This window comes from Ranitomeya imitator, chromosome 1, assembly GCF_032444005.1.
Source record: "Ranitomeya imitator isolate aRanImi1 chromosome 1, aRanImi1.pri, whole genome shotgun sequence".
Taxonomy (NCBI): Eukaryota; Metazoa; Chordata; class Amphibia; order Anura; family Dendrobatidae; genus Ranitomeya; species Ranitomeya imitator.
Window position 1 is genome coordinate 447,653,970 of NC_091282.1, and position 20,491 is coordinate 447,674,460.

Consider the following 20,491-nt stretch of genomic DNA (forward strand, 5'->3'; position numbering starts at 1 on the left):
GGGGGCATAAGTACCCTTAAAAGGCGTATAGGTGATCGTTAAGGGTTTAAACTGCTTTGTGCGTTTCTACTGCCAAAATCGAAGGAGCTGGTGCGGGGAGTGTAGTGGGGATGTGATGCTACAGCTCATCTAATTCAAGTCCCTACACCAGAAATCTTACTTCAGTTCCCAAATGGACTAAGGTTTGTTGTGAGGCGCATGACACTTGTCAGATGTCCTTAACGAATCAGGAATGTCTCCAACATGCCCCCTCGCCAAGATCGGTATGACCACAGTGATACACACCATGTCACCAAACAGCACAGTGAGTATCTGTAGCCCTATACACAGGCCCACTCACTGATTCCAAGACTGTAGACACCTGTGATGCTAGTTAGCGGACACACCTTGATGCAACGTCTGTTTTGTCACATTATTTTCAGGGGTACCAACATTTCTGTCCCGGCCTATTTCATGAGTTTTATTTTTTTTTATTCTGTATAAGCATGGTTGAAAAGCAATATCTGACTTTCATTTGTTCATTTGCATAGATCTTTTATTTATTATTACTTTTGTCAAATTCATGTTATTTCTGTGACATTGTGGGTTTTTCTGTCATTAAACAGGGGTACCAACAATTTTGACCACATGTGTAATTTATTCATGGATGTACATCATTTGATGAATTCTCCACTCAGGGTTATTATAGTAATCTACATGTTCATACCTTTCCCTAATTATTTGTTGTATGTGGTGCAATACAGAAAAACTGTGAGACATCTACCGTAATTACACAGTTTCATATGTCCAGGCTGATTGAGGGTAACAAAATGTCTTGCTGTCCTTCCCAAATCATAGCTAGACATAAAGGTATCCAGCTAAATATGGCAGGATATAAGATTCTGAAAGATCGTAATGAAATCTCAGCTTTACAGTGTTTCGATATGAAACGAAAAAGTTCCAGCAACAGACATCCAAAGTCAGGTTATTGAGTGGACGTTAAAAAACGTCATTTTACTAAAATAGTGAGTGAGGGATTACGCGTTTCGAACGAAAGTGTTCTTAATCATTAGCATATCCTATGCTTTTGCACTGATCACAGATATGGTTATGATTAAAGGGAACCTGTCGTCCCGTTTTTTCAAGAAGAGCTAAAAATAGCGTTAAATAGGGGCAGAGCTGGGCTTTACATTAGTGTATTTTGGAGCCTTCATTCCCCACCTATGCTGCCGAAATACCTTTGTAAAGTCGCCGTTTTGGGCTGTCACTCACGCTGGTCAGGTCATATGGGCGTGGTGACAGCGCTGTTTCTCCCCCAGATCTCCGTTGGTGGCGTAGTGGTGTGCGCATGTCCAAGTGGCGAATCCACTGCGCAACTTCAAGGAAAATAGCGCGATCTGCGCTATTCAGCCGTTTATCGGTGGGCGCGGCCGTCTTTGTGAGGCCGCGCGTGCGCAGATGGTTCTTCTCGGCTTCCCGGGGCTTCAGGAAAATGGCCGCGGAATGCCGTGCGTGCGCAGATGGAGATCGCGGTGGCCATTTTCCTGCAGCCGAGATGCGAACTCGGCTTCAGGAAAATGGCCGTCGAGATCGCCATCTGCGCACGCGCGGCATCCCGCGGCCATTTTCTGGAAGCCGAGAAGAACCATCTGCGCACGCGCAGGGCTAGGGTTAGGGCTAGGGTTAGGGTTGGGGCTAGGGTTAAGGCTACAGTTAGGGTTGGGGCTAAAGTTACGATTAGGGTTTAGATTACATTTACAGTTGGGAATAGGGTTGGGATTAGGGTGAGGGGTGTGTTTGGATTAGGGTTTCAGTTATAATTGGGGGGTTTCCACTGTTTAGGCACATCAGGGGCTCTCCAAACGCGACATGGCGTCCGATCTCAATTCCAGCCAATTCTGCGTTGAAAAAGTAAAACAGTGCTTCTTCCCTTCCGAGCTCTCCCGTGTGCCCAAACAGGGGTTTACCCCAACATATGGGGTATCAGCGTACTCAGGACAAATAGGACAACAACTTTTGGTGTCCAATTTCTGCTGTTACCCTTGGGAAAATACAAAACTGGGGGCTAAAAAATAATTTTTGTGGGGAAAAAAAAGATTTTTTATTTTCACGGCTCTGCGTTACAAACTGTAGTGAAACATTTGGCGGTTCAAAGCTCTCACAACACATCTAGATGAGTTCCTTAGGGGGTCTAGTTTCCAAAATGGTGTCACTTGTGGGGGGTTTCTACTGTTTAGGTACATTAGGGGCTATGCAAACGCAATGTGACACCTGCAGACCATTCCATCTAAGTCTGCATTCCAAGTGGAGCTCCTTCCCTTCCGAGCCCTCCCATGCTCCCAAACAGTGGTTCCCCCCCACATATGGGGTATCAGCGCACTCAGGACAAATTGGGCAACAAATTTTAGAGTCCAATTTCTCCTGTTACCCTCGGGAAAATATAAAACTAAGGGCTAAAAAAATAATTTTTGTGGGAAAAAATTTTTGTTTTATTTTTACGGCTCTGCATTATAAACTTCTGTGAAGCCCTTGGTGGGTCAAAGCGCTCAAAACACATCTAGATAAGTTCCTTAGGGGGTCTACTTTCCAAAATGGTGTCACTTGTGGGGGGTTTCAATGTTTAGGCACATCAGTGGCTCTCCAAATGCAACATGGCGTCTGTTGTGAATTCTGTTGTCAAGCTCCCTCCTGTGGTCGTGAATGGTACTTCGGCTGGTTCTGTCCATGGGCTTCCTCTGGTGGTTGTGAGTGGGGTTGCGGCTTCTGAGTTTCCTTCCACAGGTGACGAGGTTAATTCGTTAGCTGGCTGCTCTATTTAACTCCACCTAGATCATTGCTCCATGCCACCTGTCAATGTTCCAGTATTGGTCTTGTTCACTCCTGGATCGTTCTTGTGACATGTCTTCCCAGCAGAAGCTAAGTTCCTGCTTGTTTATCTCTGGTTTGTTGTTTTTCTGTCCAGCTTGCTATTTTGATTTTTGTCTTGCTTGCTGGAAGCCCTGGGACGCAGAGGGAGCGCCTCCGCACCGTGAGTCGGTGCGGAGGGTCTTTTTGCGCCCTCTGCGTGGTCTTTTTATAGTTTTTTTGTGCTGACCGCAAAGTTGCCTTTCCTATCCTCAGTCTGTTCAGTAAGTCGGGCCTCACTTTGCTAAATCTATTTCATCTCTGTGTTTGTAATTTTCATCTTTACTCACAGTCATTATATGTGGGGGGCTGCCTTTTCCTTTGGGGAATTTCTCTGAGGCAAGGTAGGCTTTATTTTTCTATCTTCAGGGCTAGCTAGTTTCTTAGGCTGTGACGAGTTGCATAGGGAGCGTTAGGAGCAATCCACGGCTATTTCTAGTGTGTGTGATAGGATTAGGGATTGCGGTCAGAAGAGTTCCCACGTCTCAGAGCTCGTCCTATATTATTAGTAACTATCAGGTCATTCCGTGTGCTCTTAACCACCAGGTCCATTATTGTCCTAACCACCAGGTCATAACAGGCGTCCCATCTCAATTCCTGTCAATTTTGCATTGAAAAGTCAAACGGCACTACTTCCCTTCCGAGCTCTCCCATGCGCTCAAACAGTGGTTTACCCCCACATATGGGGTATCAGCGTACTCAGGACAAATTGTACATAAACCTTTGGGGTCCAATTTCTTCTCTTACCCTTGGGAAAATAAAAAATTGGGGGTGAAAAGATAATTTTTGTGAAAAAATATGATTTTTATTTTTATGGTTCTGCATTATAAACTTCTGTGAAGCACACACCACACCTCAAGATAAGTTCCTTAGGGGGTCTACTTTCCAAAATGGTGTCACTTGTGGGGGGTTTCAATGTTTAGGCACATCAGGGGCTCTCCAAACTCAACATGGCGTCCCATCTCAATTCCTGTCAATTTTGCATTGAAAAGTCAAACGGCGCTCCTTCCCTTCCGAGCTCTCCCATGCGCCCAAACAGTGGTTTACCCCCACATATGGGGTATCGGTGTACTCAGGACAAATTATACAACAACTTTTGGGGTCCATTTTCTCCTGTTACCCTTGGTAAAATAAAACAAATTGGAGCTGAAGTAAATTTTTTGTGAAAAAAAGTTAAATGTTCATTTTTATTTAAACATTCCAAAAATTCCTGTGAAGCACCAGAAGGGTTAATAAACTTCTTGAATATGGTTTTGAGCACCTTGAGGGGTGCAGTTTTTAGATTGGTGTCACACTTGGGTATTTTCTATCATATAGACCCCTCAAAATGACTTCAAATGAGATGTGGTCCCTAAAAAAAAATGGTGTTGTAAAAATGAGAAATTGCTGGTCAACTTTTAACCCTTATAACTCCCTAACAAAAAAAAATTTTGGTTCCAAAATTGTGCTGATGTAAAGTAGACATGTGGGAAATGTTACTTAAGTATTTTGTGTGACATATCTCTGTGATTTAATTGCATAAAAATTCAAAGTTGGAAAATTGCGAAATTTTCATAATTTTCGCCAAATTTCCGTTTTTTTTCACAAATAAACGCAGGTACTAGCAAAGAATTTTTACCACTGTCATGAAGTACAATATGTCACGATAAAACAGTGTCAGAATCACTGGGATCCGTTGAAGCGTTCCAGAGTTATAACCTCATAAAGGGACAGTGGTCAGAATTGGAAAAATTGGCCCGGTCATTAACATGCAAACCACTCTTGGGGGTAAAGGGGTTAAGGTAATGCAATGTTGCAGCAACCAAAAAAAAACATAATTCTGTCTTTTTGACTTTTTTCTCGCTACGGCATTTAGCAATCCGGTTAATCCTTTTTTTTTTTTTTTTTTATAGATCGGGCAATTTTGAACGCAGCTATACTAAATATGTGTTTGTTTGATTTTTCTTTTTTAGTATTTTATTTTGAATGAGGCAAAAGGGGGGTGATTTGAACTTTTATATTTTTATTTATTTATTTTTTTAAATATTTGGCATGCTTCAATAGTCTCCATTGGTGACTAGAAGCTGCCATAACCCAATTGGCTCTGCTACATGCAGGGATAATCAGATCGTCTGCTTGTAGCAGAATACCTCACTTACTATGAGTGCCGACAACCGGGTGGCGCTCATAGCAATCTGGCAGTGACAACCATAGAGGTCTCCAGGAGACCTCTGGTTGTCATGCCAATCCATCGGTGACTTGCGATCACGTGATGGGAGTCACCGATGGGTGAATTTCCGGCACGATTCCCAGAAATGCTGCAGTCTGTGTTTGACAGTGGCATTTAACGGGTGAACAGCCACGGGAGGTTAGCGATTCCTCCCACGGCTGTTAGCAGCACTTCAGCTGTTCAAAACAGCTGATGTACTGGAAAAGTAGCGGGCTCACTGACGGAGCCCGCACCAAACAGTGGGAGGCGTCCAATGACAGTATTGGTCGGTAAGGAGATAAACCGTTTATGGCATGTAACACAACCAAGCAATGAAAAAATAGGAACCTCCTCACCAAATTGATGTTCATTCACGTAGGGGGAAACTATGTCCATCCAGGTGAGAATCAATCCAAGAGATACGGGATATAGTATGGCCATATATATCCCTATAGGGACTGCAAAAGCTACCACCCTGACATCGGCAGTCCACAGCTAGTCCTACCTAATAAGGAGGCCCTGCACTCTCCCTCTGCATCTCGACGCATTCCTTCCCTCGATTAAGTCTTCAGGGAACCTGTAGCACAAGTAGGGTCTCTATGGTAGTTAGTGCAGAGTAAAATGGGTCTCTCCTGACTGTCTAATCCTGGAGGATTCTGGGCCTCCAACTTATGCCAAAGGTCATATACCATAGTTGGAGCTCCTTTTCCCTTTTTTAAGCAGCACTTCTTTTTCATGTTAGTGATCTAGTTAAGGTTACATTTTAATATAAACTCTAACATTTTGCTGTATTGTACTTGACATTGTAACATCCTATGGATTTTGAGGTGGGCATTTATTCCCACTTCTTCAACATTGTATAAGGTGCCATCCACTGAATAAATATATGCAATATTTATATTTTAATTTTTACATTTGTTATACTCTGTCTACTGTTTACCTCCAAAATAAAGCAGACACCCACCAAAAGAATTGCACTTACCAAACCCTAAACAAAAGCGTTGGCAAGTGAATGGGATCTCGGGCATAAATCTGCATCGCTTCATTCCACAGCGGTTGGCTCCCCCTGCTGGCTGGAAGCAGTATCACTCGAGTGGAGTTGGTGAGAGCTGAGTGATACCGAAGTAGATCTTATATTTCAAGCCTTCTCCAAAAAGGCTGAAAATTCCTGCTAGCACTAGGAAGACCTGACCGTTTGGCTTTAATACTGCAAATAGATTCATTATGTGAAAAATATTGGTTGATCAGTACGACCATAATCACAAGAACAGGTACTCAGGCATGCTCATTGATGATGAGTATTGTGTTTTAAACTTTAAAAGATGGCCGTGTTCTCTATCATTCAGTATCACAGACAATGAATGGCGCGGCATTCAAATAGGGGACACTGAGCACTTGTTCTCATGAGCACTGACCTCCGCAATCAGATGCCGTATTGCAGATATGCAGTAGAGTTGTCACATAAACACGACTTCTTTAAGAAAATGAATATATAGGTTTTTTATATGTATTTTAGTACAACATATTTACCTTGTATAACTTTTGCCTTTTATAGAAAAATCAAACTTGATTATCTTCAGGAGCAACAAGGATTCAGACGTGGCTACATCACCCTCCTTACATCGACACAATAATGTCAATCAGATGGTCTTTCACAAGATTAGGAGCGAAGACTTGACCTATGTATGTTACTCTGTAGAGACACCATTATACAGTGAATGCTATCCTGTTCATTGTTAAATGCATTTATTTAAATACGACTTAGTGGTATTCCCATCTCTAAGATCGTATCCTACTCTGTAGTAACTGATAATATTAGCAAATACCTCCAATTAGAAATGTAGTATAGTTCTTCTGATTTGCTGTGTTGCTGACCAAGTGCAGTGCTTTGCAGTAGCTTAGATATCCATGGTTACAATCATTGACATAGTAACAGTTGTTTAGTTGTTAGATAACTACTTAGATAGCTACTGCAATGCCCTGCACATGGGGTAAGCGACGTAGTGAATCATAAGAACTGTACTACATTTGTAATTAGAGATATTTGCTAATATTATTATTACACCTACTACATATTGGGATAGGCTATTAGAGATATGAATACCACTACTAAAGGCGTTTCTTCTAAAAACAGCAAAACGCTTGTCCACGGTTTGTGTTACTGAAACTCAGCCCCATTTAGCTTAGTAGAGCTGAGCTGCAGTACCGCATGTCATACATATCAAGAAAGCTGCCTTGTTTTGTATTTGTGTTTCTTCCCTAAATGACATTTTATTTGGTTACCTTCAGTCTTTGTCATCCTATGACTATATTGGAAAAGCAAGGATGATTGAGGGGGCCATGTGCCATCCACAAGGATGGGGGTTATATAGATACCAGGATGAAGGACATACATATGATTTGTAAGACAGGCACTGGCATTATAAGACAGACCCCCATTTAACATAAAAAATAGTAAATGAAAGAATATACACTGGCGCTATAACTGTAGATGTGAGCTACACAAGTGCCGCTGGTACTCCTGTCAGATGATGTGCCCAATCCGACAAACAAGAATAAAAGACCAGTATAAACGAATAAAGAGTACCGCGCTACAAGTGACTAGGGCTAAGTGCCGTCCGTGATCCCAGCGTAACGACTCAAAAACTCCCTATGGTCGCAGATGGCAACTAATACTAACTGACCAATTTGCCAATTTGCATATACTTAGAAGAGGAGAGGTGTATTGACCTTCTGTGTGCGTAGTGCAACTAGTTGTGGCTCTCCTGCTGAGCTTGTAATATTATACTGGTACACCGTATTAGTAGATGGTAACTAGTAATATTCCGTTACCTACTGCGTGCCGCCGTATGGGGATCCCGGAGCTGCTGGGCTACTTGCGTCGGATTCAGCTGGCTGGTCAGTACATCTAGAGGTCCGCTCTGTTGGAAGGCTGATTCCGTCTGCTTGGAAGGTAAGTATGCGGGTGCTAGCCGCGGTCGATATCGGCGGCTTTGGGTACTGCAGGTGAGGACTGTGGTAGCTACGTGTAGCGCCAGAGACGTTCCGGCCGGAGGCGTCCCTGGATACACGTGAGAAAATGGCCGACACTGCGAAGCAGTGAGTGACGTCACTGGCCTATGGTGCCTCAATGGGGTCAAATCTAACCTACGCGTTTCAAAGTGACACGCACTCCTTTATCAGGATCCCTTCAACTCCCTGATGAAGGAGTGCGTGTCACTTTGAAACGCGTAGGTTATATTTGACCCCATTGAGGCTCCATAGGCCAGTGACGTCACTCACTGCTTCGCAGTGTCGGCCATTTTCTCACGTGTATCCAGGGACGCCTCCGGCCGGGACTTCTCTGGCGCTACACGTAGCTACCACAGTCCTCACCTGCAGTACCCAAAGCCGCCGATATCGACCGCGGCTAGCACCCGCATACTTACCTTCCAAGCAGACGGAATCAGCCTTCCAACAGTGCGGACCTCTAGATGTACTGACCAGCCAGCTGAATCCGACGCAAGTAGCCCAGCAGCTCCGGGATCCCCATACGGCGGCACGCAGTAGGTAACGGAATATTACTAGTTACCATCTACTAATGCGGTGTACCAGTATAATATTACAAGCTCAGCAGGAGAGCCACAACTAGTTGCACTACGCACACAGAAGGTCAATACACCTCTCCTCTTCTAAGTATATGCAAATTGGCAAATTGGTCAGTTAGTATTAGTTGCCATCTGCGACCATAGGGAGTTTTTGAGTCGTTACGCTGGGATCACGGACGGCACTTAGCCCTAGTCACTTGTAGCGCAGTACTCTTTATTCGTTTATACTAACATAAAAAATAATTTAATTTAATTTTTTTCTCTTTTTCTTCACCAAATTTGGGGGTGGGTCTTATAATCAGGTGCGTCTTATAAAGCGAAAAATACGGTAGAAGGAAATACTTGTATAGTCCTCTAGAGTACTCTATTTGGGTATGCCCATCTGATATACCTGTAGCATATCTGCGGGGTATTAAGTAAATGTATATATATACATATATATATTTTTATATATATATATATATATATATATATATATATATATATATATATATATATATATATATATATATATATATATATATATATATATATATATATAGTGTAGGGCATGCATCAATCTCTAAAATGTGTCTCTGATGCCCGCTGCTGTCAGTGTGGAGGTCTTCGGAATTCCTGTTAATTTGTATGGGAATTCTAATTACTTCTCCACTGATAGATCCCATTCTTGAAATAATCAGAATTTTATTACGACCCACATCTACTATACATTTATGTATACGTTTATGTATAGGTCATAAATGTACAAAAAGAGTAAACCTTTTTAAAGGAGATTTCCCAATAAGAAACTTAATTTTTAAATTGATTTTAAGCAATACATATTTGAATAATAATAATTTACACAATTGGATGTGTTTAAAAAAATGTTCCAGTGCTGAGATAATCTTATAATGTGCCCCTGCTGTGTGCTGTGTAATGGCCGTGTCTGACTGTGCAGAAATGTGGTCTGATCATACGTACAACATATCCTGGGCAGGGGGAGAGCAAAAGAGAGGATACAGATAGGACAGCAGGGGATCGCAGCTGATACTCTTTGTGAGATAAAGCATTTCTCTGCCTGCTTTAAAAAAGTTTTATGGCAAAGAATTATATGCAATCCTGTGCTGTTCTGTCTGTTTACTCTTTTGCATCCTCCCCTGCCCAGTAGATGTGGTGTGATCATACCATGTCCCTGTACGGTCAGACACGGCCATTACACAATACATAACAGGGGCACATTTAGAAGATTATCTCCGCACAGGAACATTTTTTTTAAGCGCATCCAGTTGTGGAACTTATTATTCCATGATCTAGAGATTAAAATTAACTTTGTTCGTGGGACAACCCCTTTAAGTCTATGGGTAGCTTTAGGAGTTGCATGTTAGCACAAATCACAAATTTGGAGATGTTGTGTTAGTTTATAGATAATAGTGCCCAGTAGGGTTGAGAAATTGATTTTGACATTTTTGTAGGCATTTCAACATTTACATTTACATTTTCCCCATTATAGGTAGAAAATCTTGGGCAGGGTACTTTTACTAAAATTTTTCGAGGAAAGCGGGAGGAAATTGGAGACTACAATCAGATGCATGAAACAGAAGTTCTTCTCAAAGTCTTGGATAAGTCACATCGGAACTATTCTGAGGTACAACTAACACATAAAATACACTGGTCCAAAAAATAACGGGAATACCTAAACAACACAGTAACTCCAAATCAATCACACTTCTGTGAAATGAACTTGACCAGTTATGAAGCATTAGAGATTGTGAATCAGTTTCTCGTGTTGTTGTGCAAATGGAACAGACAACAGGTAGAAATGATAGTCAATTAGCAAGACAACCCCTATAAAGGAGTGCTTCTGCAGGGGATGACCACAGACCATTCTCTGTTCTCATCCTTTTTGGCTGTTGTTTTGGTTACTTTTGCATTTTGTCATTGTTCTCACCCGTAGAGGTACTGTACAGCAGCATAAGGCGATGTCTACAACCCACAGAAGTTGCTCAGGTAGTGCAGCTCCTCCAGGATGGCACATAAATTCGAGCTGAGGCAAAAAGGGTAGCTGTGTCTCTGTCAGCACAGTGTCCAGAGCATGAAGTTGACACCAGGAGTCGTGGAGGGGTCCGTTGGAGGGCAACAACCCAGCAGCAGAACCACTACCTCCTCTCTTGTACAAAGAAGGAACAGGAGGAGCAGTGCCAGAGCCCTGCAAAATGACCTCCAGTGGGCCACGAACATGTATGTGTCTACTCAAACTGTCAGAAACAGACTTCATGAGGGTGGTATGAGAGCCCAATGTCCATAAGTGGGAGGTGTGATCACAGCCAAACACCATGCAAGGTGATTGGCATTTGCCAGAGAACACCCAGACATTTCTTTTCAGGGTAACACAGCCCTCCATGTGCTAGCCAGAAGTACCCTGACTGCCATTAGGTACCAGGATGAGAGCCTCAGACCCATTGTGAGACCATATGCAGATGCAGTTGGCCCTGGGTTCCTTCTGATGCATGACAATGCTAGGCCTCATGTGGTTGAAGTGTGTCAGCAGTTCCTGCTTGATGAAGGCACTGATGTTATGGATTGGCCTGCCCATTCCCCAGACCTGAATACAATCGAGCACGTATGGTACGTCAAGTCTCGTCCCATCCACCAATGGCACGTTGCACCACAGACTGTCCAGGAGTTGGCAGATACTTTAATCCAGGTCTGGGAGGAGATCCCTCAGGAGAACATCCGCCACCTCATCATGAGCATGCCCAGGCATTGTAGGGAGGTCATGTAGGAACGTGGAGGCCACACACTCTACTGAGCATCATTTCCATGTCTTGAGGCATTTCCACTAAAGGTGGGATGAGCCTGTAGTTTGATTTTCCATTTTGATTTTCAGTGTCATTCAAAATCCATACCTCCATAGGATATTAATCTTGATTTACATTGATCATTTTTATGTTTCATTGTTGTCAACACATTCCACTATGTAATGAATAAAGATTTGCAATTGGAATATTTCGCTCAGTGATATCTAGAATGTGGGATTTTAGTGTTCCATTTTTTTTTTTTTTTTGAGCAGTGTACATTAAATTGTATATTTTCAGTACTTCTTCTTGTGATGTATTAAGTCATGCTTTATGGAATCACCTGAAGGATATTCCCTCTCATCTGTTTAACCTTCCTATTCTAATAGGGTAAACGCAACTTCAGATAAACACGTGATAAATTACTCCGTGTTATTAGTTGACAAAAACTAGATCAAAATGTAGGAACAGTGTGTAAGAAAAAAACAAACAAAAAAAACAAACCCTTAAATGGAATGTCACCTACTTTTTCGTATATAAGCTTCGGCCACTGCCATCAGGGGCTTATCTACAGCATTCTGTAATTCTGTAGATAAACCCCCGATGTAACCTGATGGATAAGAAAAACAAGTTAGATTATACAGTTATGGCCAAAAGTATTGACACCTCTGCAATTCTGTCAGATAATACTCCGTTTCTTCCTGAAAATGATTGCAAACACAAATTCTTTGGTATTATTATCTTCATTTAATTTGTCTTTAATGAAAAAAACACAAAAAAGAATGAAGCAAAAAGCAAAACATTGATCATTTCACACAAAACTCCAAAAATGGGCCAGACAAAAGTATTGGCACCCTCAGCCTAATACTTGGTTGCACAACCTTTAGCCAAAATAACTACGACCAACCGCTTCCGGTAACCATCAATGAGTTTCTTACAATGCTCTGCTGGAATTTTAGACCATTCTTCTTTGGCAAACTGCTCCAAGTCCCTGATATTTGAAGGGTGCCTTCTCCAAACTGCCATTTTTAGATCTCTCGACAGGTGTTCTATGGGATTCAGGTCTGGACTCATTACTGGCCACCTTAGAAGTCTCCAGTGCTTTCTCTCAAACCATTTTCTAGTGCTTTTTGAAGTGTGTTTTGGGTCATTGTCCTGCTGGTAGACCCATGACCTCTGGGGGAGACCAAGCTTTCTCAGGCTGGGCCCTACATTATGCTGCAAAATTTGTTGGTAGTCTTCAGACTTCATAATGCCATGCACACGGTCAAGCAGTCCAATGCCAGAGGCAGCAAAGCAACCCCAAAACATCAGGGAACCTCTGCCATGTTTGATTGTAGGGACCATGTTCTTTTCTTTGAATGCCTCTTTTTTTCCTCCTGTAAACTCTATGTTGATGCCTTTGCCCCAAAAGCTCTACTTTTGTCTCATCTGACCAGAGAACATTCTTCCAAAACATTTTAGGCTTTTTCAGGTAAGTTTTGGCAAACTCCAACCTGGCTTTCTTATGTCTCGGGGTAAGAAGTGGGGTCTTCCTGAGTCTCCTACCATACAGTCCCTTTTCATTCAGATGCCGACGGATAGTATGGGTTGACACTGTTGTACGCTCGGACTGCAGGGCAGCTTGAACTTGTTTGGATGTTAGTCGAGGTTCTTTATCCAACATCCGCACAATCTTGCGTTGAAATCTCTTGTCAATTTTTCTTTTCCGTCCACATCTAGGGAGGTTAGCCACAGTGCCATGGGCTTTAAACTTCTTGATGACACTGCGCACGGTAGACACAGGAACATTCAGGTCTTTGGAGATGGACTTGTAGCCTTGAGATTGCTCATGCTTCCTCACAATTTGGTTTCTCAAGTCCTCAGACAGTTCTTTGGTCTTCTTTCTTTTTTCCATGCTCAATGTGGTACACACAAGGACACAGGACAGAGGTTGAGTCAACTTTAATCCATGTCAACTGGCTGCAAGTGTGATTTAGTTATTGCCAACACCTGTTAGGTGCCATAGGTAAGTTACAGGTGCTATTAATTACACAAATTAGAGAAGCATCATATGATTTTTCAAACAGTGCCAATACTTTTGTCCACCCCCTTTTTATGTTTGGTGTGGAATTATATCCAGTTTGGCTTTAGGACAATTCTTTTTGTCTTTTTTCATTTAAGACAAATTAAGCGAAGATAATAATAAAAAAGAATTTGTGTTTGCAATCATTTTCAGGAAGAAACTGCGTATTATCTGACAGAATTGCAGGGGTGTCAATACTTTTGGCCACAACTGTACTCACCTGGGGAGCGGTCTGATGTGGCCTGGTCCAATGGGCGTTGCGGTCCGGGTCTGGCGCCTCCCATCTTCACGCGATGATGTCCTCTTCCTTGCATCCTGTTGCAGCTCCAGTGCAGGCTTACTTTATCTGCCCTGTTGAGGGCAGCGCAAAATACTGCAGTTCGCAGGTGCTGTGCTTCTTGGACCTTTCCCGGCCTCCTACGCACTTCACTTCAGTACTTTGCGCTTGTGACCACTCCTCCACCTGGGACGAAGCCCTCCCCCATCCCCCCTTCCCCCAGTAAGCAGAATTTCGGACTGTAAGAACCCCATTTGACACTTTTTTTTTCCCCGTATTTTTCTTCTGAAAATTTGGGGTGCGTCTTATGGTCCGAAAAATACGGTATATAAAAACACAACGCGTTTCTGCTCTGAAAGAGCCTTCTTTCTTTAAAGACACACTGTTTCATAAGTATTAAGAGGGAAAGTTGTAGCCAGGTGCTTCTAATCAAATGTCCCTGACTAATTGTTTATTAAGGATTATGGCCACATCTATTAAAAGCAGAATTTTTTTTCTTTTTGTTGGTTTGGAGCATTCGGACGTGTGTTAACACAATGCCAAGGGGAAAGACATTGTGAAAGTCTCTCGCTCTCACCCCCTCTCTCTCTCATCCTCTTTCTCTCTCTCATCCTCTTTCTCTCTCTCATCCTCTCTATCGCTTACCCTCTCTGGACACAAGCTGTTCGGTATAAACCCTGGACGTTAAAGTTCGGGGTTCGCTCATCTCTAGTTATAAGGCAATTTCCAAACAATCTGAAGTTCATCATTCTAGAGTGTGAGAGATTACTCAAAGTGGAAAACATTCAAGAACGTGGAAAGTCATCCCAGCAAAATGCCCAAGACATACAGCTCAGACTATAAAGGGCTCAATTTAAATGTAAATGATAGTACACTTAGAAGACTGAAGAAGTATGGCTTCTTTGGAAGGGACATGATATCATGACTTAAGTTTGAAAAGTTGCATCTGAACTAACCACAAGGCTTCAAGTCATTGAATCTACAAGCTATTGATTCAAAGGGTGTAATTAATGATTCACTCATTGCTTCTATATTTTGGCCTAGTTTGGGGTAAATAAATAACACTGCAATTTATTTTGTGGTGTTTTTTATCTGAGGTTGTAGAATTCATACAGGTTTAACATTTGATTTTCTCATGACTAAATAATGATGAAATGGAATTCATTGATTTTAATACTTAGCAATGGTCTTGTTATCCTTACTACAAAAGGTGTACTAATTTCTTTATCATTGATATTTTACTCTTTTTCTTTTCCATTGATCTGCAGTCTTTCTTTGAAGCAGCAAGCATGATGAGCCAGCTGTCGTACAGACATTTGATTCTGAATTACGGAGTCTGTGTATGTGGCGATGAGAGTAAGTAGAATGTTTATTGGCTCGGCTGTCCTAGCACAGGTACCAATATGGCTACATGTGTGCACTACGACACGAAGTAGCAGCATAGAAGCAAGAACATTCCAATAATGTGGTTTTTGACATGTGACACAAACTGCTGTTAAAATGATTGTTTTTATTGGCACCTCCCTATATTGTCAGAAAGGGACAATGCCATTGAATGTATTGGATTATGGCTATTCATGCATTTCTCTAATATGTGGAGCTGTACGGTAGTTTTCAAATATCTGGCATAGATAGCATATGAATATATCCTTTAACCTGTCAATCTAAGTAAGTGGGGCAGGGAGAAGCCGGCAGGAACGTACCGCTGAGACTAGCTGCCAATTTCAGCTGTTTCAGAGCAAAATCTGCTTGTTTGTAATGAAGGAGCTGGTCTCTTAATCATTCTGCCTGTGGTTTAGGCAGCATGAATCATGATTGGTTCCCTTTAATCCACATGTCCTGTATATGATATTTCCCAGATTACATGGATTCAGGATATCCATAACATGAAGTTTATTCCTTCAAGCTATGACAAAGAAACATTAATTTTCATTGATGACGGCACTTACTATAAGGCTCTGTTCACACTTCCTTATTATAGTCACATCTGTAATGGCTTCGTTTTCAAAAAGATTTGGGTAAATCCTTGGGGAGTTATTTTGGAAGATGAAGATAACACTACAGACTGCATTTTACTTGTGATCAAAAATTGCAGGAGGCCGGACCCCTGAAAACAATTATGAACACGGCTAAAGTTACACTTATCAGCTGCAGTTGACCACACAGATTGCTACTATGATTTGCCATTTTGGATATTCCATGCTACATTTCCCTGGGAAATGTGCTTGTATGTTCCGATACTTAGCTCTGGTATCTAAAAGTAGTGATTTTCCGCTTTTACCTATGTTTGACCCATTTAACAAAAACAGCTAAACATGCGCTAAAAAGTGCTTTTATTTTGTCAATTTAGTAAAATCACAAAGACATGATGATTAAAAAAAAAACAGACTAAAACTCCATATGAGCTCATGTATAAATAGCCAAAACAGTGGTCCTCCCTAAAATATAGATCACAAACCATATAAAGATACAAATGATACTAAATAGAGCAGAAAATAAAGACAATTTAGTATGTTTAAATATGAACATTCTAAAAGAAATAGTGGTACATGAGTAACACATAAGCAAAACATAAAGTGCCCATAGTGTGCCAGTGTATTACAAGTGAACAGCGGGCTCACTTCCTACAGATGGCGATCTACTGGGGCGCTGAGCCGCTATATCTCCATCTACTGCTCACTGTACCCTGTATGCACGTTATGCCTGTGTGTTACTTATTTGGTGCTTCTGTACCAACATTCCCAATAGGGTTTTCATGTTGAAATGTAATAGAGCGGAAGGTAAGGAGAATTTAGTGTCATTGTATTTTTATATGGCTCGTGTAGATATATTTTAGGGAGGCATTTTATTTTATTTTTGTGCACTGGCTTTGATTTTGATGGGTTTGGTTATGTTAAATTTGTGTATAGTTTTTTTGATTGGAACAAATGAAAAACCCTTTTAGAGTATTATCCACCCCATTTTTTTTTGTTCACAGGTTTATATATTTCATGTAGAAGTGCCCTCTTTGTTGTTTAAATGGTTGTTGCTGGACAATTATTGGCATAATTAATTCTATAAATGACCACCTACTCTAGTATTTGTACTTTAAGATTGGGCACTGTATTTTGAGGTTGAAGTTAGTCTTTTGAAATGAATCATGCGTTAATAAAGAAATATATAGCATTATGTAACCTTTATATAAAAAAAATTCTGTTAGGTATTCTTGTACAGGAATATGCAAAATTTGGCTCATTGGACATATACTTGAAGAAAAACAAAAACTTGGTGAATATTATGTGGAAATTGGAAGTTTCAAAACAGCTGGCGTGGGCCATGCACTTTCTTGTGAGTATTTACTATTTTTTTTTGTGGTTAGAACGCATTGCTTTTTTTGTTGTATGTGCTAAACCGATGAAGGAACCTGTCATCAGGGCCGTTATATCATATAATATTGCTGATTTTTCATTTGGGGATTGAACCATATTTTTTTATATTTCTTTCAAATAAACTTTGTACATAACTTCTTCGTCAAGGAAACCATGCCGTACTTCTAGAGGACTTTGAACCTGACACCATTAACCTTTTTCCAGGTTGTACATTTAGGTGCACAGGATAAATTAATACATTTTAACTACTAAGTATTGAAATGAAATCCCCTTTTGGCTGACACAGTCACACTTTTAGTGCCTACTATACGAAGCGTTCAGGTTTGTCACAAAATGGCAGATCTGTAAAATGAGAAATTCCTGTTTTAACTAGTGTATAGCTCCTCCCTCCTCACAATTTTCCTATTTGATTTCACATTTTTCAGGAGATTTACTTGGGTTTGCTTGGAATGTATCAAGTGTGGTGTTTTATACATCAGTCTTATGCCAAATACCCACTGAGGTATTGTGTACCAAATTTATTAAGATGCACACCTGTTAATGAATTTGGCACATCTCTTGGCCATCCACGCGTGTAGATTTATGATATAATTTACTTTTATACTTTGCCTTACTAAGCCTGCCCACTTTTTTTTTTTTAAAGAAAATTAAGGTCAACACCAAAGAGCAAAAAGCTTTGTGCTGCCAGGAAACTAGTACAGAGGGAATGAAAACTTACCCTCATGGTCTCTGAAAACATAGTAACACAATAACTCATAGGCCTTGATTCAGTAACTGGGGTGTCATATACCAGTTTTAATGAGGACCTTGCATGACTAATATGCTTCACATTTATTAAATGGGTTGCCCACTCCTAGGACAACCCCTTCTTAATCTAAATGTCTGGCCCCGGTAAAATAATAAAGCCTATACTATCCATTGGTCCAGGGGCTGTGATGCGGTGGAATGACCCGTGATGCCTGACGCCCATTCAGCGCCGGTGTCACTGTCACCGCCTTGAAAAAACTGAACATGAAGAGGAAACCAGGGTTCAGCTATAGCTCTGGCTTCCTCTTTATGTTCAGTTCATACGAAGGCAGAGACAGTGACGCCAGTGCTGATTGGGCACTGGGCATCACGTGTCACAACAATGAAGTCAGCACATTTTATTAGTGGCGTGCTCCTCAACGGAAATGTTACTGGTAAAAAAAAAAAGCCAGAACGTTTAATAAATGTTGTGGGCAAGTAATGCCCGATCCCAGTTCCACCCATTTTGCTGGAGCTGCTTGAAACTGTGTGAAGATGCCAAAAGTTGCAAAATTCTGAAAGAGTGTAGTTTTCAAAGAGTAATCTAATAAAAATATGTACCTAAGTACATGTAGGTACGCGCTGGATATTACTTAGGTACATGTTTTTATTAGATTACACATTTTTCACCAACTTGGTGTGGAAGTTGGTTTGGTACCGCAGCAAGGATTAACAGCTTTTTAACACTTTCGCGCCACCATCAATATACATTTTAGAGTTTTTAAAGAGTGTTTTACGCCAGTTCATGGCAAAAAAGCTTCGATGAATAGCTCCATAGTGCAGCATCTGGACCCATGTAACTTTTTATGGTGGAAATGCTGATAAAGAGTATATGTGAGAGAAACTGGTCACTTTGCTGCCCAGTGCAACTTTCACTTTATATATTGGTTAAATAAGTATTTGGTAGAACTTCAAAAAACAAAATCTGCATGTTTACTTACATTTCGGAAGAGGCCGGCGCTTCACTTGTTTTATCAGTAAGTGAGCAGATGTTTTCAAACACCAGACTAAAAATGCCTATCAAGGGTTCGTTTATTGACTGAAAACCCTTCCCTGCTTATGTGGTTTTATTGGTGTCCAGGTTTGGTGCCCTTACTTGACCTGGCGTGTCCTCACATAACGTCACGATCTTTTCCCAGAATATAAAGGTTACTCATTTCTTAGAAACTCCAAGTCTAGTGTAATTTTTCGCAATTCATTTTTTTTCATTTGAAAGACTTGTACTTTTGAGTGCATCTGAAGGCAGATTTGAGAAAGAAGTGCTTTATATACTATGGACTGTCAGATCTGTACTTTCTGAGGTCACTGACATGTCACCGTTTATGAAATTGCTGTCACACAGCTTCTGGTGTAACAGTTTGTCCATTGGACTCTAATAGTGTTTTATAAGATCGAGACACAATTGTACTGTTATAGGATAAAATAGACAATTTTGCAAATTCACCTACTTGTTGATATACAATGTTTCATGAACAAACCATTACATTTAACCGTAAGGACACAGTTGTTTTCTATCTTTTCATCTTTTCATTTGGCAATTATGATTGGTTGGATGTCCGCTAGACAGCTAATAATGCTTTCACAATTATATAATGGAATAATGTTTTTATGATCTCATTTCTGATTTAATTTATGTGCATTGTATAAACATTTTGGTGCTGGTAGTTAACTAACAAAAAGTTATTTTACAAGTTCTTGCTCTCATTAATCTCATTTATTATTTTGGATCCACTGTGACCCTTTTTCACATTTTTCATATTTTAGGAAGATCGAAATCTAGTACACGGTAATGTGTGTCTTAAGAACATTCTGCTCATCAGAGAAGAAGACCGTAAGACCGGAAATCCTGCTTTCATTAAGCTCAGTGATCCAGGAATCAGCATTTCTGTTCTACCAAGAGAAAGTAAGTTGGTCAGTTGGCAGTTGTTCAGTTGGTTTTGGCGGACCATAATGTATGCTTTGTAGTTCTCAGCAAAGATATGGCATTTACTAAATTTGTTTTAAAGGGGTTGTCCTGTCCAAATCAATAAGTCTGCAGTCACTCTGTGTGAATGCAGAGTTATGAACCCCCATTGCACGCACTATGTGCTGCAGGCATACGCCGATTTCTGACCATGGACTGGAAGATATGTATGAGTTATACATACTCCTGGCCAGTGTCGTCTAGTAGTGTGGTCGACTAGAGGATGTGGCCTCGCTCTATAAAGTTGTAAGTTGTGAGGCCACGCTCACTAGATGGGCCCTGGCCGGGAGTATGTAGAAGTCATACATACAGCGGTGCCAGATCACAAACTGGCAGCACACAGTTCGTGCACTGGGGGGATTCATAAGTCACTGCAGACTTATTGATTTGGACCGGACAACCCCATTAAGGTCAGACCAGTAAAAGAGCAGGGCCTTCTCAATTAATTTCACATTGACCTGTCATAATAGTTTTTAATTGGGACCATAATGCTTGTCGAATACTAAAAGGGGTTGTCTCATGCTATGTCTTCATGAGCACACTGCTCCCCTGACTCCCAATTTCCTGCTTACTGAGTGGCGAGACTCAAGCTTGAGTGAC

The 20,491-nt window shown here is 41.1% G+C and overlaps 1 protein-coding gene across 2 annotated transcripts in view; it reads left to right on the forward strand.

Moving 5' to 3' along the window:
• JAK2 (Janus kinase 2) overlaps window positions 1-20,491 on the forward strand; it is a 376,796-nt gene that overhangs the window by 316,683 nt on the left and 39,622 nt on the right. For both annotated transcript variants that reach the window (XM_069764276.1, XM_069764285.1), the window contains 5 exons: window positions 6,627-6,754; window positions 10,148-10,282; window positions 15,043-15,130; window positions 16,974-17,101; window positions 19,693-19,831. In XM_069764276.1, coding sequence (XP_069620377.1) covers window positions 6,627-6,754; window positions 10,148-10,282; window positions 15,043-15,130; window positions 16,974-17,101; window positions 19,693-19,831 — 618 coding nt within the window. The remainder of the gene's footprint in view (window positions 1-6,626; window positions 6,755-10,147; window positions 10,283-15,042; window positions 15,131-16,973; window positions 17,102-19,692; window positions 19,832-20,491) is intronic.